The sequence below is a fragment of the Colobus angolensis genome, unplaced genomic scaffold (assembly GCF_000951035.1).
Source record: "Colobus angolensis palliatus isolate OR3802 unplaced genomic scaffold, Cang.pa_1.0 Scaffold19, whole genome shotgun sequence".
Lineage (NCBI taxonomy): Eukaryota > Metazoa > Chordata > Mammalia > Primates > Cercopithecidae > Colobus > Colobus angolensis.
The window spans coordinates 3312094-3335285 of record NW_012115043.1 but is presented as its reverse complement, the minus strand read 5'-3'; the positions used below and the strand labels follow the sequence as shown (position 1 = coordinate 3335285).

General features: G+C 53.0%; 2 protein-coding genes across 3 annotated transcripts in view; both read left to right on the top strand.

The window, feature by feature from the left end:
• MAP2K5 (mitogen-activated protein kinase kinase 5) overlaps positions 1–7897 on the top strand; it is a 268480-nt gene extending 260583 nt beyond the window's left edge. For both annotated transcript variants that reach the window (XM_011940344.1, XM_011940343.1), the window contains one exon: positions 7425–7897. In XM_011940344.1, the coding sequence (XP_011795734.1) occupies positions 7425–7529 (105 nt within the window). In that variant the 3' untranslated portion in view covers positions 7530–7897. The remainder of the gene's footprint in view (positions 1–7424) is intronic.
• Positions 7898–19636: 11739 nt separating this feature from the next.
• The window catches only part of SKOR1 (SKI family transcriptional corepressor 1), a 14319-nt gene continuing 10763 nt past the window's right edge, over positions 19637–23192 (top strand). The window contains 3 exon segments of the mRNA XM_011940557.1: positions 19637–19678; positions 21909–22034; positions 22037–22141. Coding sequence (XP_011795947.1) covers positions 19637–19678; positions 21909–22034; positions 22037–22141 — 273 coding nt within the window.

Sequence of the window (23192 nt, the reverse complement as noted above, 5' to 3'; positions counted from 1 at the left end):
GCAATTATGAAGGATAAACTCAGGAAGGTTGATTGAAACAACATGTCACAGCTGCACACCACTTCCCAGGTCTTAAAAGGAAATGAAAGGCTAGCAAGGAACCCAAACCCCCAACCATGGAAAAGCTTTAAGAAATCAGAGGCCGAGAAAGCACGTTCTCAGAACAAATGCCTTGTGTGGGAAGCTCTGCATTCGTGGCATTTGCCCAGGTATGCTTGCTGGGTGGACAGGAAGACTTCACATCTTTGGTGCAAGCACCTCCTCTCACCACTGTGCCCCCAAGTGCAGGACCTGCGCTCTGTGTGGAGGAATAACCATCACATGCCCAGAGTATATCTGTGAAGCACCGCCTCAGGGTCAGGTGATTTCATTTGGTCCTTAGAACCCACTCCGGGAGGAAGAGAGAGCAGGTGGTATTCGGTGTGGGTAAGGAAGCTGCAGACAGCTGCCTTGTGTTCAAAACCAGCTGACAGATGAGACCCAGAAATGATGGAGATAAAGTATCAGCTTTACTTCTATACAAATCTGGATTGGAGGATGTATTTACAAGTGTGGCCCCAGTGGCCTCGCTAAGCAGAGGTGAACAACTGCAGGCCTCCTGCAGGCTTAGAGCCTGCCTGGAGGCTCGGCATGAGATGGCAGGCCAGCCAGACCCACCCGGTGGGCCCACCTGCCCAGTGTTGCCACTCCCTCCCTGGGGACAGGGCTCAGGAGTGTTACAACAGCAGCAGTCCTTCCACATAGAATGAAGCCAGGGGAAGGGAGGCCCCCTCCACTCTTTAGTATTACCTCTTTTATAGGCGAGGCCTTAGTGGGATGGCGAGGGGAGAGCTAACTGACTCTTAGCCGGGAGCCCTTGCAGTCACCCCACACAGGGTATGGGGCGGTGGGGAGATTGTTATTGTGATGCTTTGGCTTCCTCTTGTGGAGTCACTTATCAGGGACCCTCCTTCCCTGACCACTCCTGTTGATTAGCCTGGCCACGCCCAGCCTGGAAGGAAGAGTTGGCCCCAGGGATAGTTATGATTTATTATCACATGTAATTAATATGATCAAGCTGCCAACTGTCCTGCCACTTGTCAGCAATTCAGCAGACATTGGAAATCTGTACATCCTTCCATAAATTATTTAACTTCTCTAATCTGAAGTTCTCTGTGGGGTAAGTAGAGATCGATTGGTAGCTTTAAATCTTTAACAGTGGAACATGTTTTATTATGTAAAATTAATGCAAGACTTCAAAATTAATGTAGAAGTGGGGGGGTTTTAGCATGAATGTATTAGTATCCATTGTAGACACTTCTTTTTAAAGTCATCCATGAGACTTAAAGGACACAAATTCTGAGAGCCAGGGTCACGGGGGCTAGTAGCAATCTCATATCTACACTCAGCTTATTTCTGTATATTGTCTCAGTAGCACAGTGTCAAGGAAATCTTCACTCACCCAGTTGCCTTCCCAACTTAGGCATCCGTCAAACCAGTGTAGATGCTTAAGAGAGGAACAGCAGAAACGTTTTATTTTACAGTTAGTCACTGACAGCAATGACCAGCTGTTCATATGAATTGCTTATGGTAAATATATTGGTCAGACAAATGGTACTCAAAACTTTGGGGAACTGACACCATCAGAAACTCAGAGCCATGGACCACACTGCATCCCCCACCGCGATGTACGTGATGGGGCTCAGCGTACCTGGGCTGTGGTGCACTCACACAGCTTTACACATGCATGCGTACATCCTGAGTGGACATCTCTTTTCCAAATGACCAGTGTGCCACAGCAGCCCTCTTAGCCCATGCTTGCCATATAAGAAATTGAATAATATGCACAGATCTAAGTGGACTCTAAGAGCTGCAAAAAGTAACACCACAGTATGAGGTAACAGTATTCAGTGTAACTCTTTGACCATAGTTGAGTGTATGTTATTTTTTTAATCAGTTTTTAAAACTGTAGCTAAAAAAATTCTTAACAGAATTTGAAACAGCTGCAGAGCCCCCAAAACACGTCACACCCTATGGCTCCGCTGGACTGAGATCCCATCTAGTCCTAACACTCCATTAGTGTGAGAAGGGACAGAAGGGTTACCACAGCCAAGCAGGCTGGAATCCTAAAGGGAGATGCATAGAGCCTTTAAGCAAGGTTCACAGATCCGGCAAGGAAAGACAAAGGGATGGGCAGTAGGTTGGCATTTGGAGGTCCCTTTGGCCTCTCAGATCACCATTTACAGGGCAGTCACCTGATCACAGGGCTGCCCTGTCCAACGGCAGTTTGTTGGACTCTTTACTAGGCCAGGCTTACTGCTTCAACAGGTTCCTGGGTCCTTGGCCTCCTATCCCATGCAGCATCCTTGGTGGGAGAGGAGGTGCTTGGTGCTCACCCTGAAGGAGAAGTCCTGTGGTCCAGAGAGCCACCAAATGTCTAGAGCAGCCACAGCTTATGGAGGCATCTCCCCAGAGAGACACCACCAGTAGGCAGGCAGTGTGGTGTCTTCCATGGTAGAAGAGTGTCCTGGGTTAAAACTCGAACTCTGCTACTTTCTCCATGACCTTTCCCCATATCATCAAGTTTTCCTAGAGCTGTAGTTTCCTTTATAAAATGGGGGTGCCAGGAGGATTCAAGAGAGCTGTGTGCAGATGTAAGGCATTCATGCCTGTACACAGCAAGTGCTCAGTGAGTAGATGTATACGTACAGAATATATAAGTCACCTTTTCATGAGGGCCTACCACATGCAGGCATTGCACCAGGCCCTGCAGCCACACCAGCAAGTTAATAAATTCTTCAAATGCATGATATTCTCTAGAAAGTTATAGAAAGAGATGAAAGTATGGGGACCCCAAATAGTTACATTCCTATTTCGGAAGAAGCTCAAAGCCCAACTAATGGCAGACAGAGAGGTGTCACTAAATGAACACTGGACTGGAAGTCCAGCCCTACAAGCCTCAGGCAGCACTCACACACTGCGGCAGGCTCGGAGCCTCCATTCTTGTCCATACAACCAGCACACCATGCCCTGCCCCCCTGCCTCCACGTGGGAGGGGCCCCGGGAGTGTCCTGCTGTCAGTCCATCAGGAAGGCATCTCACCACAGGGGATTAGGGACGTTAGTACAGAGGCAAAGAGTCAAACTAGTGATGCACTGACTAATGCCCAGGTGGAAGAGGGAGTGGTGAGCAACTACAATTCATCTTCATGACTGTGATGTTTTCACCAGTGTCCCTCATTGTGCTGCTCAGCCCCTTTGGTGAGGGTGTTTGCCCAGGTGATGCCGGCACCTCCCCGACTCCCCTGTGTCCCACTTTTGGAGTCATCCTGCCTCTGGCAGCCCTATTCTTTTCCCTTCATTGTGTCTCTATCTTTTGTGGCAAAGTCTGTGGACCATAATAACTTCAACCCTTGTCAGTTTAATTGTCGCAGTTGGCCCTGAGAGAATCCAGGGAATGAGAGTGGCTCTCACTGCCTGGTGATGAGGCAGCAAGATCTTTCAGCCTTTCCAGCCAGGCACTGCCAGGCTCCACAGACATGACTGTGCAGGAATGGTGCTAACATGCTTTCTGCGTGTAGGACAGAGGTGTAGATGCCTGGGGCGGTCACCGTGGGTGGAAGATGCTCTTAACAAGCATGTGTATTGGTGCCTGTGCTTCCATTGTTCCTTGTAGCCTGATGGGACTGCAAGAGCTTGCCCGCACCTGGATTCCTCTGCCTGGGAAGGATGTACGTTTCACCCAAGCCCAGAGGAGGGACCAGCTGCAGGGGCTGGAGACTCTGCAAGAAGCTTCGAGATTGGCTCTCTGATTGCAGGCACAGGAGAGCAAGGCATTTGGAGTCAGGAGACCCATGTTCTGGTTCTAGCCCAACTGCCTAGTTGGTTGCCCTTGGGCAATTTCTACACACTGAGTGTCAGTTTAGTCTTTGGCGCAATGGAGATACATAGCTGTGTGTGGGCCACAGTGAGCATGGGAACCAGTGGGCACATCAGGACAAACCTTTGGCAGGTGCCCAGCACATAGCACTCCTTGTCCAAGTCAGTCTCTTGCAGGGTGGTGTAAACCATCACGGATACAATGTGCCTCATCAGTAATACGAAGGAGGTGGGGTCGCCTCCCAGCTGGATTTGGTATTATTTGGTCTGCTATCTCCATCCATCTCTAGGAGTCTGGCCTTGCCAGGATGCCTAGAGCATCTGGCTGTGTGGAACTCGGGCACCTCTGGGTGGCCAAGTGAGTTTTGTGCTTCCTCCCAAATTCTCCATCAGATTTTGTTTGCTTGCTAAACTCATGAGGAATGCCTGCATTGTGCATGTCACAGGGTTAAGGGCATCAGTTACAGTCTAGGAGGAAGGAGAGAACCACACCGGCCAGAGTCCCAGGGGAGCCAGGCCAGCCCCGAGAATACTCCAGAATAGAAACCAGGAGACACGAGCTCAGTGCCAGCTCCTAACCCCCCTCTTCCCTCCCTGGGCCTCAGTGTCCTCTCCTCTAAAATGGGGGTCATGGTGTATTTTCCCTGAATCCCATGCAGGGCTGATGGGAGGAGGGGGAGTCATTGACTCTCCCAGTATGTCCAAGGGACAGTGCTGATAGAGGTCAAGACCTGGGATGGTCTAGGCTTGCAGCCTGCACCCCTGGTGGTACCTCTGGCTAGGCAGGCTTGAGTCGCCAAGGTAAAAACAAGATGAGGGGGAATTGCAGTCTGAATACTGATTCTCCCTCCTCTATCCAGGAAGAGCCCAGGGCAGTGGGTTTGGGTTACACTTGTGGTTCAGTCCCACGCCTGGGAGCTCAGGCAGGTCAGCTCCATCAGTAAAGTGGAGGCGACTGTGCCCACCTATGTGAGTTAACACTTCTTTGGCTGCAAATAACAGAAACCAGCCCCAGCCTGTGAGGTGCCTCACAGGATCCTGTGACCGTGTGGACCCTGCAGGCAGAGTCGCTGCCAGGCTCTGGGTATAATGACCCCAGGGTCTCCAGTGCCGTCAGGACCCCCTCCTGCCTGCCTCTGGACAGCATCTCCTGCTCTTGGGCCCTGCACACTGGCTTTTTCTGTGTGTCCAGTCAAATGGTGGTGAATGGCTGCCAGCAGCTACCAGGTCCACAGGCCACAGCCTAGGACGCTGGGTCCCCTCCATGTCTGTCTGCCCCCTGTGATTCTCTCTCTCAGGCAGCCACCCTAAACCAATCAACAGTGGCTGGGGACAAAAACATTGGGTCCAGGTCGCTTCCTTTGCAGGTGGGCTAAAGTGTCAGGGATACAACGTGCCTCAGCAGCAGCAGGAGACGAGTCACCTCCCAGCCGAGGAGGAGAGGAGAGGCTGGCGTCTCCACCAGAGCCGAGGATGGGGCAGCCAAGCAGCCCTCTCCCCTCGCCTACTGGGGCACTTGGGCAAACTGTCTCCCTGCAGTGCAGCCATCCGCCCTCCTTTAACGTGGAGGAATGCCTCCACTCCCCCTCCTGCTGTTCCGCTCTGCTTGTTCCAGAACAGATGATAACAGAGATGGAGCATATGGGCCCCAAAGTCACCCGGCATTCTGGGAAAGTGACACTGTGTTACCCGGGGCTTGGGGGGAGGGGCCTGTCACTTGAGCACAGCTTCTCCCTTTGTTCTTTAGAAGGGCACGAGGTTGCCCCTCCCGAGCCTCCTGAGAGGAAGTGTGCATGCTTGGACTTTGGGAAGGATTTCCTCTGTCTAGGCAGCAATTTGGGAAAGCAGCCATGGGGTGGGCATATATATGGGGAGGAGAACATGCGGAAGCCAAAATCCAGTCCTTCCTGGGCCTCTCCTGCCTCAGGCCCCAGGCCAAGCCTCTGCCACCCACAGGGCCACACCCAGCCTGGCCTCCATGGCCCCTGCGCCCTTAGGGGTCCCACAGATGTGTCAGGAGCCTCCAAGAATGCTCTGAGCAGATGATGGGAAGTGCCCAGCTGGGGGGCCTAGCTCCACCCCAGCCTCAGCAGGTCCCTGCCTGGGGTTGGGTGCTTTGGCACCTTCGAAGCCAAGTTTCCTCCTCCTCCTCACAGATCTGACTGCTCTGTGTGCCTCTGAGCTAGACTCACACAGGGTGTCCCCAGAGCAGGTTTCCCAACCTCGATTGGGAAGGTTGGGGGCAGGCACTGCATCAGCCTAGGGTGAGGCGGCCTGGGCATTCTTCTCCTGTCCCCCACAGGTCTGACCTGTGGTCCAGAGGGGCCATGCAGACACTGAGGTTGGGACAGCCAGGGTCCATATCCTTCCTGGCTTTGTGATGAGCTCATGGCGAGGCTGTGTGGCTCTTTAAGCAGCCTCTCCAGGGCTACAGTCAAGGCTGGGGTGTGTTGGGAAAGCAACCCTGAAAGCCCAGCCCACCCTGTGCAGGCGGAGGACAGGCCCAAGAGGGGCTGAGAAAGCTGGAGGGAGAAGAGCTGGAGGGATCGAGGAGGAAGCAGCCGCTAGACAGGGAGGGAGAAGAGCTAGGGGGAGACACAGAGCGCCCTCATCTTCCCAATTCTCTCTCCTCACTATGGCTCCCCGAGTCTCACCATGCAAGCTGCACAGTTTTGGGTGGGAGAGGAAGCCACCAGGTGTAAGTTCCTAGGCAAGAAGCCGCTTGGTGAAGAGGAGGAAAGAGAAGGCTTTTCACTTTTCCTTTCACCTCTGACTTGTGGCCTGGCGACCTGGGGTTGTCCCTGCTTTTTTCTGACCTTCCCTGGGAATTCCCAGGAGGCCCTAAGATTGTGGATGTAAATCTTTGTGCTTCAGGACAGCAGAGAAGAGAACTGGCTAAATCGAACCTGGCCTGCCTATGTGATAAGTGGGTTAGAACCAGAGACAAGCCACAGGGCAACAGGGCCGGCCCCTCCAGAGTCCAGCCCCCACTGGAACTTCTCACCAGGAACCCAGTGATCCTGTGCACAGCCCAGCACATTCCTCCCATCCCCCTTCCCCTGACATGTTTGCCTTCCCTCCAGTTACAGGTAGTGACTTCTTTATAGGAGAGCTGTAGACAAAGCAGAAAGCTAAAAGGGATTGACATAGCCTCTGACAAGATGATTCTTTGGTCTGTGGGCAGCAACTGAACCGGAAAGCTGGCAACAGTGCTAGGCCTTGGCTGACGGGCCATGCGAGTGATGCTGGGCAGAGGAAGGGCCAGGCAGAGTGTGCAGTGAAGACAGGCTCTCCCCCTTAAGCACCTTCCAGGCTAGTGCAAGCCTCAGGAAGAGGTGGCAGAGTCTGAGATGTGCCAGCCAGTGCTCCAGACGGTTGGTACTGACTAGTATGTCACTGCCTGTCCCTGGGCCTCAGTTATCTAGGCCGTGAAATGGAGCTGATAGCCTCCCTCGTTACCTTACAGGGTTACTGGGGAAAGATCAGATCCAGGCTGAGGGCCCTGGAAAGTGCAATGAGCGCTGGAGTCCAAGGACTGCCTGTCACAGCCTCCTCTCTTCCCCGCAGGGCCACCCGTTCATCGTGCAGTTCAATGACGGAAATGCCGCCGTGGTGTCCATGTGGGTGTGCCGGGCCCTGGAGGAGAGGCGGAGCCAGCAGGGGCCCCCGTGAGGCTGCCGCAGGGCGCTGAAAGCCCCGGACCGGTCACCAAGGAGAACAACCCACCTGTCGCCCCTCTCCGTTTGCTGCCTGCGCCAGAAGAGCTTTGCTGGGCCCTGGCTTCCCTGCCTTCACCTTCACCCCTGCCAGCAGGTGGCCTTGCCTGGGGAGCTCCATTTGTGGCCCGCCCCACCAGGCCATCCCCATATCTTCTGGTCTGAAGGGGCTGACGCTGGCAAGGGAAGTAAAGGGTGGGGCATCGAGAATGGAGGTTCCTAGGGTCCCTGCCCACTTCTGTTTTCCTAATGTTTTTCTCTGTAAAGGGTCAGGCCCATCAGCATCACTGATGGGAATAAAAGTATTACTGCTTTGTGACAACCTCTGCCATAAGAGTTGTGTTGTCCAGTGGGTCTGTCACCCCCCAGGGTCATAGCAGAGACATCTAGCCATGGAAAGTTGACACTGTCTCCATAGGGTGCCGCATTGCTAGGGAGCCGCTGCCCAGCTGGGCTTCTGTCTCATGGGTGGGATTAGTGCTATTACAAAGGGTGAGTTTGGGGCCAGGCACAATGGCTCTCGCCTGTAACCCTAACACATTGGGAGGTCGAGGCAGGAGGATTGCTTCAGCCCAGGAGTTCAAGACCAGCCTGAGCCAACATAGTGAGACCCTGTCTCTACCAAAACTTAAAAAATTAGCAGGGCGTGGTGGTGCATGCCTGTGGTCCCAGCTACTTGAGAGGCTGAGGTGGGAGGATCCCTTGAGCTCAGGAGATCGAGGCTAAATGAGCCGTGATGGCACCACTGCACTCCAGACTGGGTGACAGTGAGACCCTGTCTCAAAAATAAATAAATAAAAATAGCGACCTGGGAGTCAATTATTTTGATAGGGGTTTTATATGTTACTAGCAGCTAGTATTATGCCAACTAATGTAGGCCTTTGCATTTGGTGCCTGGAGCACACTTCCCCCGTGCATCCACATGGCTCACCTCTACACCCTTCAGGTCTCAGCTCAAATGGCATCTCAGTGAAACCTACCTAACCACTCTAAAATTGCAACCCTCCTGCACCTGCCCTGGGCCAGCATGTGCCCCTCACTTGCACCATTTTCCTCTACTGCATTCAGAACTGTGTGACACATCACTAATTTTACTTATTTTCTCTTCTGTCTCCTTCTTCCCCTGCCCTCCATTAGAATGCGGTCTCCACAAGGGCAGAGATTCTGATCTTTTTCACACTGTATCCCCAGTGCAAAGAACAGGGCCTTGGCTGTGCACAATAAATGTGTGTGGGTCAAATGGCCAAAATGGTGGAGCTGTGGCTTCCAGTCCATGTGCAGTCCAGTGCCCCATGGAAGGGCACCCTATGTGAGGCATCACATGCTTCCCAGGGCAGAGTGGGCTCGTCATCATCTTAGTAACGCTTTTCAAGGCACAGGCCCCCAGCTTTCTCTGAGCACCTGCCATTTCCCCGCGGTTAGGAAGGTCACAGAATTGGATGGGGCCCCTGGCAGGAAGACCCTGGCCCAGTTCTCAGGGCAGGGAGAACTGCAGGCAGTGTGCATGATGGACTTTCTCAGGAAGAGGTGCTCAGAGAGTGGAGAAAGCTCAGTGGCTCCCACACGGGGCTGACTACCCTGGAAAGTGAATCAGCCACCACCCAGACTAACGCGCATCCTCATTTTGAGAAGATCCATCCAGCAAGCCTGTCAGCCTCAAATCCCAAGTCAAGGGCAGTAGGAAAAGTGAGCAGGTACCTTGCTGGGCAGTGTGCTTAGGGCTTACTGTATCAACTTGTTTAATCCCCACCATGATCCCGGGAGGTAGATAGCGATACAATTATTCTGCCCATTTTACAGATGAAGAAACTGAAACAGAGAGACCAGGTGATCTACCCAAGGTCACCCAACAAGTAGCAAAGCACTGTTGGGATCCAGAGCCCCACTCTTAGCCACGGCTCTGATAGTCAACTCCACACACACAGAACACATACGTGCACACATGTACACACACACATGCCCTGTCCTCTAACACGAGGCTCCCAAACTGTGGTTTGCCAAGATAATGTTGGTACCTTCGGGAAGGTACAGGTGCAGAGCTCCCCAGGGATACAGGTGCGGAGTGCCACAGCGCTGAGAAACACTGCTCCAGACGTATGCTTTGGCCTGGAGGCCAACTTTCAGGATGATCTTGAACAAAGCACGTCTCCTGTCTGAGTCTGTTTCCTCATCTGTCAGTGCAGGGGTTGATCTCACTGTGTCCTGGAGCTCCTACAGCCCTGATGTCCCAGAGCAGAGTTCTCACCATTTGGGTTCATCCTGTGAACATTCTTGCCCCCAGATTGCATTACCCACATACATGCACGCACAGAATTTTGTTCACAGCTTTAGGGTTTGTGGAGACCCTGGAGCCCTCTCACTCATGACCCACTGTCAGGGGCCCCTGCTTTGGGGCAGCCCCCAACTATAAATTCCCCTCTGGCTTGAAGTCAAGAAGATGGGGAGCTGAGTGACTCCTGAGGGGTTCTCCTGCTAAGACCCCTCTGGCCGGAGGCAGGTCCCTCTTTGGCCTGTTGAAGTGATTCCTCCAGTCACCCTTGGGGGCCAGAGGCGAAGTTGCCCCTGCCCTCAGAGGTCACGGGAGGGCTAAGACCTAGAACACTGCAGTGCTGGAGACTGGGCTAGGCAGCACGAGCCCTTCCCCTGCTGGAAAGCCACCCCAGCCCACCCTCACCCCATCCATGTGGCTAATTCCTATTCTTCCTTTCAGGCCCGTCTCAAACGGCACCTCTTTGCTGCTTTTTTTTTTTTTTTTTTTGGAAATGGAGTTTCGTTCTTGTTGTCCAGGCTGGAGTGCAATGGTACAGTCTCGGCTCACCACAACCTCCGCCTGCCAGGTTCAAGCGATTCTTCCCCCTCAGCCTCCCGAGTAGCTGGGATTACAGACATGCACCACCACGCCCAGCTAATTTATGTATTTTTAGTAGAGACGGGGTTTCACCGTGTTGGTCAGGCTGGTCTCGAACGCCTGACCTCAAGTGATCCGCCCTCCTCAGCCTCCCAAAGTGCTGGGATTATACTCGTGAGCTACTGTGCCCAGCTGGCAGCTTCTTTATTTCCTTCTCTGAATATAGACTGTGAGCCCCTTGAGGGCAGGGTTGAGGCTGACTCACGTCTATCCCAGAACCTGGCCCAGGGCCTGCATAGGGAGGGTGCCTGTGGTGTGGGAGGGTAGGAGGGAGGGAAGGTAGGATGCAGGGATGGGGACCCTCAGACTTGAGACCCTTGGGGCCTGTCACTGTCCTGCTTGAATCTCTTGCTCCAATCCTCAATATCGCCCACTCACTTTCTAACTGGAGCCTCTGAAAGACCAACCTTCACTGGAGGCAGCCTCAGGCCTCTCAGACCTTCAGGGGAGCCTAGAAGGAAGTGTTTCCAGGACAGGAGGATCCTCGAGGGGCCCCAGCTCACAATGACAGGGAGGTGCCTCCTCTACTTCTAGGGCCCTGGCTTGAAGGCCAAGAGGCCCCCTCACACTCAGCCCATTGTCCCTGCTTCTGTCTTTGGTTTTCCCATGTGGGGAATGCAGGATACAGAATCCCAGGGCTTTGGAGATGTTCCAAGAAGTCCATTGGGGCAGAGGGAGGAGAAGTGGAACCCTCTTCTCCAGATGTGGTGGGGGCCTTGTGGTCCAAAGCAGTGTGACCCAGAGCCCCTACCCAAGGCCCAGCCCAGTGAGGAGGGTGGTCAGGCCAGTGTGAGGTGAACTGGATGGTACGGCCTCACTGAGGGAAGCTGTGGGTGCCCTGCCTGAACAGACCCACATCTTTGGGGAGGCATATACTTCCAGGTGTCTGCACACTCAGGCCAGGGTGGAACCTCCAGGTGAAGCCTCGGGATGATGCTGGGTCTGCAGGCTGGCAGTCCCCGGGCCCCCATCACACAGGGTGGTTCAGAAGGGACTGGACAGCTGCTTCCACATGGGATGGAGCCCAGAGAGGGCCACAATGCCACCTCAAAGATGTCTTCCGTCCCCGACTGCTGCCCAAACTTCCCCTTGGAGCTTCAACCTTTAGCTAAGTCTGGCCCCTATTAGAACGGGAGCCTGGCCGAGCGCGGTGGCTCTCGCCTGTAATCCCAGCACTTTGGGAGGGCGGGGCAGGCAGATCATTTGAGCTCAGGAGTTTGAGACCAGCCTTGGCAACATGGCGAAACCCTGTCTCTACAAAAATTAGCCAGATGTGGTGGCACATGCCTGTAGTCCCAGCTACTCAGGAGGCTGGGGTGGGAGGCCCACCTGAGCCTGGGAGGGGGAGGTTGCAGTGAGCTGTGATCGCGCCACTGCAATGCAGCATGGACGACAGGGTGAGACCCTGTCTCAAAAAAAAAAGGAAAAACAGAATGGGAGCCTGTGTTCTCAGTCACAGAAATGTCCATGAGAAAGGGTCATAGAGGGAGGATGGAGGGAGGGAAAGACGGCCCCAAGTCCCAGGGTGAGGGAGGGAGGTAGTGTCCAGCAGGTAGACAGAAGGGCGAGGAGAGGGGAGCTGCACCAATGGTTCACAGCAGCCCAACTCCATTCCTGGGGCCAGGTGGACCCCCAGGACTGCATCTCGACCGGGTCCCAGCTTCTACTTTGGGGGATCAGGTGTTTTCACTTCATGAGGCCGGAGGAAGCAGTTAAATCCAAGCACAGGTAAGAGGCACAAAGCAGGAAGCTGAGGCTGGCATCAGCTCCAAGGTGCTGTGGCAAAGGCAATAGGCATGGCGATGTGGGGTCAGGAATGGGGAGGAGCAAAGAGGTCTGCGGGGGGAACCAGGCCAGGGGAAGCAGTAAACAGCTCAGGACGTCTGCCCTGAGTCTGGTCCTTGGTGGGTGCTGGCTGTTCATATAGGATGTGGGACGAGGTCAGTGGCCTCCATGGCAGAGCAAGGCTGCCGTGGCGCTTGCCGGCTTTGTCATCATGACTCCTTTCCGCCTTGGCAGAAATCACATCCCCAACCCAGCAGACATGCTCTTCAACTAGTAGGTAGGCAGGGCGGGCTGTGGCTGGCAGTGCATGGAGCCCCTGAGACAGCCTGGGCTGGCACAAGCCACAGGAGTGGATTATTATGTGGGGCAGGGGAGGCAGCAGAGCCCAGACCTCATAATGACAAATTTTCTGCTGAACGACCACAAATATTCGCTGTGACTTTGGACAGAGTCTGAAAAAGACTTTGTTTCCTCCCTTGGCGGTATCATTTGTCTTGTTTTGAAGCCACGAGATTGCAGGCACGAACTTATAGACTCAAGTTTGTCTTAATTGCTGTGGTGTCACCACCTCTCTGGCAGATAACAGCACAATGAACGAGTCGATGGGGCTGAGCCCTCCAGGTCCTTCTTCTAAAGTGAGACAAATGTCCCTCCTTTGAGCCCAACAGTCCATCGGCAGCTCTGTCATTTATTTATCTCCCTAACAGTTTGCATTAACTTGCAAGGGATAAAAAGTCTCTCCTGCCTGCAGACTTAGTTAAAAGCATCCAATCAAACTGTGCTGCTGGTCCTTCCTAGGAATTTGCTCTTTTTATCTTTCTTCCTGCTTTGGGGAAGAGGGGTTGTAGGGAGAGCAACAGGGCACACACTGGGAGCAATAATGAGGGCAGAAGCATGAGAATAAAGTTTTGAGATAGAAAAGAAATCCTATTTGTCTTGTAATATGAGTTGCATGTGGCAAACTGCCTTCACACTGGTCTCATTGGTCTCCCAGTGTCCCTGCAAGGGCAGCAGGCAGCAGGGTCCTCCCCACCTCTCTGTCTTCCACTCTATGTTCCCATCACAGGGGGTGATGCTCTGCTCCCTGAATGTCCAGAGCCCTCTCTGCCTCTGAGTCAGCCTGGGACACCTTCCTCCCATCTCTGCCTCCTGCCTAATTTCTGTTCATCCTCCAAGATTCAGCTGAAATGCAGTTCCTATGGGGAGGTCTTTTCTAATACCCAACCTGACCTGGCCCACCTGTGGGTACAGAATCCCAGCCCACAGGCTACAGTCACCCTGGAGCTCCTCTGTCACTGCCTGACCTCTCTATATTGTCCTGTGTTTTCTTACATCATCTCTCTGCCTCACCTCAGTGAGAGCCCCAGCAAGACATGAGCTGGCTCAGGGCCTGGCATTCAGGAGATGCTCGAGAAACAATGGTTAAATAAATGAAGGGGAAGACGGGGTGGGAGGGGCTTCGGGAAAATTCAGTTATCTGCCTCCAGCCATCTGGGAACAAGTTATTTACTTATTTATTTGAGATGGGGCCTTGCTCTGTCACCCATGCTGGAGTGCAGTGGCGCAATCTCGGCTCACTGCAGCCTCAGCCTCCTGAGCTCAAGTGATCCTCTCCCTTCAGCCTCCCAAGTAGCTGGGACTACAGGCATGCACCACCATGCACAGCTTGTTTTTAAAGTTTATATAGAGATGAGGGCTCACTATGTTGTCCAGGCTGGTCTTGAACCCCTGGCCTCAAGCAATCCTCTCACTTCAGCCTCTCAAAGTGCTGGAATTACAGGCGTGAGCCATTGCACCCAGCTGGGAGGGAGACATTTATAAAAGCATCTGATGGGATTGTGGCTGCTATTTCACTTTCTCTCTATTACTCTGCATTTTTCAAATGTAACTCAATAAACATGTATTATTTTGTAATAATAATCATTTGTTTTAGAAAATGTTAAATCTCTTGGTCAGAGTCCCAGCAAGGCAGTGGGGGAGGCGGGATTCAATGCAAGTCTCCTGATACCCAAATCGAACCCTTCTTTTCTACCCCATGGCCTCCTGGGTCTTTTTTGGCAATCCTGTGGGGGAGGCAGACGAATGTAGCTATGAAGGCCGGGCGCAGTGGCTCATGCTTGTAATCTCAGCACTTTGGGAGGCCGAGGCAGGTGGATCACCTGAGGTCAGGAGTTCGAGACCAGGCTGACCAACATGGAGAAACCCCGTGTCTACTAAAAATACAAAATTAGCCAGGCTTGGTGGCTCATGCCTGTAATCGCAGCTGCTTGGGAGGCTGAGGCAGGAGAATCACTTGAACCCAGGAGGCAGAGGTTGCGGTGAGCCAAGATCATGCCATTGCACTCCAGCCTGGGCAACAAGAACAGAACTCCGTCTCAAAAAAAAAAAAAAAGAATGTAGCTATGATGGGCATGGGCTTGGAGTCACACAGACCTGGGTTCAAGTCTTGGGTCCTCCACTGACTCACTGTGTGACCCTAGGCAAGATGCCTAATCTCTCTGTACCTCAGTTTCCTCAATGGCAGAGTGGGTAATTACAGTAGTGGATATTGTTGATGTCATTGTTAAATCATCCCTGCTATGGGCCATGATAAGCACAAAACACTTCTAAAGGGCTGATTTCTGGCCCCTTCCTCCCACCAGGCACCACTGCCCCACATACACACAGACCCACATACAGCCACTGAAGTCCTGGTGACTCCCCACTTCTGAAATATTCCTTCCCCAGGAGAAATAGGGCCTCCTTCCTCTGTGATGCAGTGGTAGCTCACGGTGACGCTCAGGGACCATCATTCTTCAGCAAATATTGTTGAGGCTTTTCCCCTTCCTCCTCCCCCACCCAATGGTGATTCACTTCACTCTCTGCATTTCGATGCAAGAGATGCATGGGGCATGTGCCGCTGCTGCACACTAGCCTGGGTGGAGTGACTGCGAGGAGGTGTTCTGTCCCCCTTACTGGAGCGAGAGTCCCGGGAGAACACAGCCTGCATCATACAGGGAGGCAGCTGTTGCTGAAGAAACAGCTTTCACTTCAGACAGGTCTGGGTTTGAGTCTTATGGCTATTACTTCCTGGCTGTGTGGCTTTGGGCAAATCACTTCACCTCTCTGAACCTCAGCTTCCTCAGCTGTAAAATGGGTATGCTGGCATCACAAGATTCTTAGGAAAACAAAATGAGATGAGAGATGCCAAGAGTGCGGCACAGTGTCTGGTGCACAGTGGGGACCCAACTTCCTTAGCTGGCGTCAATAGAAATAGAAAAGCGACCCTCCTCCTACAACACTGCCACCACAAGCCCTAATCCTGTCCCTCTCTAACCCCTTACCCTGCTTTACTTCTCTTTCACAGCAATTGTCACCACTTAGAATTACAGTAATCTTTCTTGTCCATCTCCCTGCTGGAGTGTAAACTCTAGAGAGCAGGGACTAGGTTGCCTTAATCCCCCACTGTGTCCTCAGCTCCTGACACGCAGGAGGTACTGAGTAAGTGTTTGATGAATTCATGGTGTCTCTAGCATCTATGCTGGGCCCTGCTGAGGTTTCAGAGAAGTCCTGGGGAGTCTCCCTGCCCCAGTGGGGGCTGCCTGCTTGTTCACTAAAAATCCCAGCAAAGCTGGTACCATCTCTCCTGGGGAAGGGAGGATACTCATTTCTCCAGACCAGAAAAGCCAGCAAGGGGTCAAGGCAATTTAAAGGAGAGAGAATAATCTTTCAGCACATAGTGCTGAGGCAACTGGATATCCACATGCAAAAGAATGAATTTGGATCCCTACCTCACATCATACACAAATGTTAACTCCAAATAGATGGGTTAATCATAGACTAAAAGTAAAGAGCTAAAGCTATAAAAATTCTTAGAGGAAAATATAGAAGTAAATCTCATAGCACAGCCTTCTTAGATATGAGTCCAAAGCACAAGCAGCCAAAAAAAAAAAAACAAAACAAAAAACAATAAATTGGATGCCACAAAAATTAAAAATGTGTGTGCTTCAAAGGACACCATTAAGAAAATACTAAGAGTAAAAAGAAAACTCATAGAATGGGAGAAGTTACTTTCAAATCATGCATTTGATAAGGGACTTATGTCTAGAATATATAAAGAACTCTTACAACTCAATAATAAAAGTACAAATAACCCAGTTGAAAAAATAGGGAAATTATATAAATAGACGTTTCTCAGCAAATGACTAATAAGCACATAAAAGATGTTTAACGTCATTTTATCAGGGAAATGCAAATCAAAACCACAATAATGTACTATTTCATACCCAGCAGGATGGCTATAATAAAAAAGACAAATAATAACAAGTATTTTTGAGGATGTAGGAAGATCAGAACCCTCATCCATTGCTGATGTGAATGTAAAATGGTGCCATTCTTTGGAAAAGTAATCAGGCATTTCTTTACAAGGTTAACTATAGAGTTATGGTATCACCTACCAATTCCACACTTCGATATATACCCAAGATAAATTCAAATATGCAACCACACAAAAATGTGTGCATGAATGCTTATAGCAGCATCATTCATACTCGCCAAAAAGGGGGAACAACCCAAATATCTATTGATGGATGAATGGATAAACAATGTGGTATATCCATATGATGGAATAGTATTTGGCAATAAAAAGGAATGAAGTGCCAATACATGCTACAACATGGGTGAACCTTGAAAACATTACGCCAAGTGAAAGAAGCCAGTCCCAAAAGACCAATATTACATTATTCCATTTATAGGAAATGTCCAGAAGAAGCAAATCTGTAGAACAGAAAGTAGACTGGTAGCTGCCTAGGGCGGGGGTGGGAGTAGGGACATGAGGGATGATAACTAATAAGTAAAGAGTTTCTCTTTGGGGTGCTGGAAATATTCGAGCATTGATGGGGTGATGATTGCACAACTCTGTGAATTACAAAAGAAAATAATTGAGTTGTAGACTTTAAGTGGATGGAGTATATGGTATGTGCATGATATCTCAACTCAGGTTCCCTTGGGGTCAGTGGAGTCAGGGAGACTGTGGGGAACTGTATGACATGACTGGAATTCAAGTCCTTCCTCTGACTGATGTGGCATCCTATGGTTTTCCCACACCCCAGAACCTGGGCTCAGAGATGCCTCAAACTGTCCCAGCATGCAGACCAGACTCCACCAATGTTTAGGCAGCCATCTTGAAGTGATTGGAGGCTGTCAGGGAAGGAGGAGCTCACATGTGCTGAGCGCCTACTCTGCCATGTGATTTGTGCAGGACTGGGACTAGGGGGAGGACTTTCAGGACCCCCGAGACTGAGTGACTTCTTAAATTTTTCACCCAAGGCACCGTACTCTAGTCCCATCCCTGGCTGTGTTCCATATTCCCAGCACCTTAGTTCACCATTGTGACATCAGGCCAGGTGCTGTGGCTCATGCCTGTAATCCCAGCACTTTGAGAGGCCGAGTTGGGTGGATTGCTTGAAGCCAGGAGTTCAAGACCAGCCTGGCCAACATGATGAAACTCTGTCTCTACTAAAAATACAAAAATCAGCTGAGTGTGGTGGAGGGCACCTGTAATCCCAGATACTTGGAAGGCTGAGACAGGAAAATCCCTTGAATACGGGAGACAGAGGTTGCAGTGAGCCAGGATCATACCACTGCACTCCAGCCTGGGTGACAGAGTGAGTGAGATTCCATTTCAAAAAAAAAAATGACATCCCTGTGAAGCCCACATGAGTACGTTACAGTTGCGGGTTTAGAGACTCAAACAGAGCAAGTCTTGCAGGCTCCAGAGCCTGTTTTCTTTCCAGCCCTTTATCCATGATGCTGATGGAAGAACCCCTGGGGAAGCCCCTTGCAACCAGGGAAAGCTTGGCAAGCCTGCCAGGAGCTCCCCACCTCCCAAGAACAAGTGTTTTGGAGGTCTCTGCCTGGATAGCTTTGAGTCTGTGTGGAGGGTGGGAATCCCAAGACCTCCTAAACATCACTAGGGAGCAGAAAACCTTCTCTTGAAGAACCACATTGGCCACTAGACCCCAACAGGATCAATAACTGTGGCCAGCAAGTCAAGTGGGATCTGGGCTGGAGCTTACAACCCTCATTCTCAAATGCTCATTTCGTCCACCCAACAGGCCGAGTACCTACTAAGTGCCAAGTCCTGGGTATGCAACTGCAAACACAACATTCCAGTGGGAGAGAGAGAAACACAAAAAAGTGGCCAGAAAATATTAACCCACGAACAATCCAATGATGAAAATAAAACAGCCGTGGACAGAGGGGGATGAGGGCTGGCACAAAGGCAGGCTTAGAGGAGGCTCAGGAGAGGTGGATGCAGGGAGGGAGAAGGTAAGGCAGCCTGCTCTGTGGGGTGGAAGCCTCCGGTGACACTGAGTTTTCTCAATGTGTTTTCACGGGTTCGTTGGAAACTTCTAAGTGTCCACACAGTCTCCCCATGCTGCAAGGACCTTGGAAAGAGGCTGTGGCTAAGCTGGAGCTGATAGGAGGGGAGCCTCTCACCTCTGGGACCAGCCAGGATGCAGGCAGGGACCCAAGCTAGAGATTCGGGAAAGGATACTCATGGGAAAACCTGGGGCCAGCTGGAGCTGCTCAGCCACCCTCTTTTCCTTTAAGAGATGTTTTGTTTTGTTTTGTTTTGTTTAACAGACAGGGTCTCCTTCTGTTGCCCAGGCTGGAGTGCAGTGGTGCAATCATAGCTCACTGCAGCCTCTCTCTCCTGGGCTCAAGTGATCCTCCCGCCTCAGTCTCCCAAGTAGCTGGGCCACAGCTGAGCACCCCCATGCCCCAGTGCGCTCTCTCTCTCTCCCCCCCCATGTATACATATATGTGTACATATATATATATATATTTTTAATTTTGGAGAGATGGGATCTATGTTGCCCCAGCTCTTCTTTTTCTAACACCTGTGCTCAGGCCTGGGAGGCTTCTCTGTCTTGTTCGGGCAAAGAAGGCTGGTCCAGGGTTCCCTCCTTAGTCTCTGCCAGCCGAACTTGCATACCCAGGTGAGAGAGCCTCAGGAGGGCAGAGCCGGGCCCCAAGACCTTCAAACCATTCCTGAGGCCTCCTGGCTCTCCCTCTCCCCAGAAGCTTAAGCATCCTACACCTAAGTAGGGCCACCAAGCTCCACCCATCTGCAGGGCTCTAGAAGAGAGGTGTTCATGAGCCCCAGGACTCTGGATCAATCCTTCACTCCCCTTCACTCCTGCAAAGTGGGGATCCATGTGCCCATCCTACGGATGCAGATATGCAGGCCCAGGCAAAGTCCAGGGCCCTTCCTGGAGTCAGCAGCGGAATCGGGTCTGGGCCCATCAGGACCGCGGTTGTTCTCCCTCCTTTTGATGTTACCAAGAACAGGGAGTACCCTGCCGTGAGGAGCGCTGGTCTCACCTATGATCCCAAAGAGCCTGGTCCAGGCAGCGGAAATCCAGAGGGTGCGGCCTCGCGCCAAGTCTGGGCCCTCTTCAGTCTCAGTCTCTGGTCCGCAACCGGAGTGAGGTGGGCCCGGATCTCTGAGTGAGGTGGGCCCGGAGCTCTGAGCACCTTCTCACGGGCTCCGAGGCCCCCGCCTTCTCCTCACTTTTGCTCTCGGGTTGGTGCCCGGCAGGCCCCGCTCAGCCTCTTTCACTTGCTTGGGCAAGGGCAGCCGCCGCGCCGGGCTCTGCCCTATGTGGCTGTCGGATTAATATCCAGATATTAAGTAAACAATAAATTAGCAAAACTACAAGAAAATTTTACAGCCCTTTGCATTTGGCAATCATTGAGTGTTAATTAGAAATTCATTACAATTAAAACCCTGCCTAAACAGGGCCTGCGCGCCTTAATTACATCTGATTTTTAATTCAGAATACGTGTTTACACAGTAAGCGCTACGTACCCCGTGATTATCCCCAATCCTCTTTATACTGTACTAATTATGTAAATTAAACCTAATTAACTGACGAAAACTGCCGTTAATTCAACTAGTAAAAGATATGTGCTTGCGGAGGAAGCGCATCCGCCCAGCCCCAGCCCAAGCCGGAGCCCAAATGGACGCCACACCCGGGACACGGAGGCAGCGCGGACCCCACCAGTGGGAGGAGAAGTGCGCAAGGCGCAGCTCGCATCCAGAGTCCGGCTCTTCGACCCCTGGTGCCACCCGGCAGCGGATAAAAGAGAGAGAATCTTCAATAATGGGGGTCAGGAAGGCCAAGGGCAGCGACGCCTGCGGGCTCTGGACAAGGCCGCAGGACCCAGAGCCCCCACTGAGGAAGAGGGGTCCCGCCCATCCCGTCGGAGCCTGGGTTGCGGTCCCAGCTCTGCCGCTCACTGCCTGCCTGAACCTGAGCAAGTGCCCTGGCTGTGCCAGGCCTTCCTCCTCTGCATCGTGTAGTGAGGGCGATACTGAAACGCAGCGCTGCGCCCTCCTTACCGTCCCTCCTTCAAACTAGGCCCTTTCTGCAGCATGCTGGGCACCACTTTTTGAGTCTAGAGATCAGCCTGCGTCCCTTATGGGCTGAGGGCCTTGGCTGGGGAGAAGGTCAGGGTTGGCTTCTACTGCCGGATCCTCAGTTTCCTCCTGTAAAATGGGAATAAGTGGTTCCTATCTATTCCCAGAGCCCCTGTAAGAACCGGCTCTTCAATCAGTAAATTGCGATCCGCGGTGATATTAACCCGCCGGACGCCGGCCCATAGTAGAGCCCCAGCTCCTACCCCCACGACCTGCTCCCCGGTGCCCAGCCCTGAGCAGCGGGGCTTCCCCAGTCTCTGTCCACGCGCCTTGAGTCTTTCTCCAACTCAGATCAGGGACAGGAGCTGGGTGGGTCTCCTGGCATTGGCCAGAGCGCGGGGAGCTGTCCGTAGCTTGGTGCTGAACGGAGACGCAGAGTCGACGCTGCACACCCCCTAGTGCGGGGCCGTACCCTTTGTCTAAGAGGTCCCGGCCCCCCCCGCCCGTCCCGCGGCCGGGCTGCTGGAAACGGAGGCGTCTTTGGCCCTCGCTGTACAACAGAGGCAGGACAGGCAGGCCCTGCTCAGGGGGACCCAGCCCATCCTCTGTTCACTCCCACTCCCCAGCACCCTGGGGGCGTCCTGGCTCCAGGATCCTTGTCACGACCACGCCGAATTCTGAGATGCCTTTTAAAAAATCATTAGGAGGCTAAGAATAATTACCGAACGGGATTGTAATTATGGGGTGGGGGAGCCTGGGCCGAGGGAGGGAGAATGAGCTGGCGGGGACTTGGGGGCAGCTCTCGTACTGGGACGGAAAATAGGTTCCTATGTTCTCCCTAGGGAAGGTGTGGGAGGAAAGACAGCGGGCAGTTGGAGCGGGACAGAGGCACAGCCTGGGAAAGACGCCCGAATGGAGGGGCCAGAGGCAGAAAGAAAGGGGCTGAGCAGGTTCCAGGACTCCTCTGGGAGAAAAGGGAAAGGCAGGGAGATGCGAGACAGAAAGACTGGAACTGAGGAGGGGGAAGAGGGCAAGAACCCGATCTAAAAGAGACCCTCAGAGGAGACAGAGCCCACAAACTTGGGAGAGGTTTTCGGGGCCTAGGAGAACGGTACCCTACGTCAGCCAGCGTAGCCGGGAAGAAGGCAAAGGAGTCCGTGGGCTGCGCCTGCCCCCTCCTCAGTCCCTGCTCCAGGCCTGAGCGATCGGTTCGCGCTTCCAGAGCCCCTTCCCAGGGTCTCTGAGAGCCAGGAGGGAAAAGAAGAGAGGGGAGAAGTGGAGGAAAAGGGGAGACACGCCCCAGAGGAGTTGGGACGCAGGAGAGAAGGGGGCCCATACCCGGTAGCCCGAGGGATAAACGAGGCGGGGTGGGGGGGGCGAGGGCGACCCCGCGCCGCTACCCGCGGAAGATTTATGGCGCCTCCCGGGTTCCAAGGACAGGCTGCGTTCGTCGCTGCTGCCACTGCCGGTAGTCGCCGTGGCCGCTGCGCCCCCTGCCCAGGCGGCCTGCCGAGCCCCAGGCCATCCCTGCCATTATTAACTTCTGTTTGATTAGGGTAATTGTTCAAACTTGGGCCGGACAGTATGATTAATTACAGTTTAATTAACGTGTCCATTAAGGACACTTAATGCCAGGGGGGCAGGGAGGGTGGTGGTGGAAGCGGCCGACAGGGCGCCCTGGTGCGGGCAAAGAGGGGCGGGGTGCAACTGGTAACTCAAACGAAGAAGTAGAGACAGATTGAGAGAGGAAGAGAAGGGGACCCAATGGGGCATTAGGGGAAAGAATGGTGAAGACGGACAGACCGATTGAGAGAGACAGGAGAGGAGTGGAGAGAAACGGAGCTTTGAGGAGAGAGAGGAGGTACCCAGGGGCGTCCATAGTATCAGGGGACTGGACCTACCCCATGGGGAAACTGGGTTAGCAGCGTTGAGAGAGTAGTTGACCTCAGATCACTCCCAGCGATGACTTGGCTCCTGCCCTGGGCCTGCTGGTGACGGCGAGGCGAGGCATTCAAGGCCAAGGGCTCCCCAAACCTAGTTCCCAAGTCGCCTGCCCAGGGAAGGAAACAGGCGAATGCCCCTCCTTAGGTTAGAGCTCTCCTGATACCTCCCACCATAGTCAGGAGCATGGGGGAGGCAGATCTGCTCCTTCCCGGCTGCCATCCTCGCTGCCTGGCACCCAGGTCCCTGTCCCGGACTCTGGTGACCCTACTGGTTCCCCAGGGCCACTCTAGGCTCCACCACTCCGGCCCTTGCCGGCGGCCGGAAAGTGAAGTACTCCTCCCTGCGCCCGTTCCTCTTGAGTCCCCCTCAGCCCCATCACCCGGTCCTGGCCCAGACCAAAACTGGCTCGTTGGCCAGGAGCACTGGGCCTTCCCCACTTCATTCTTGGGGACAAACTTTTTGGCCCCGGGGCCTTTCCTCCTTCTTGGCCTCTCCAGCTAGAGCGGGACGCAGGTGCGGGGCGCTGGACGCAGGTGTGCGGCCGCTTACCTGGGGCGTGCAGGCCCTGGGGCTGC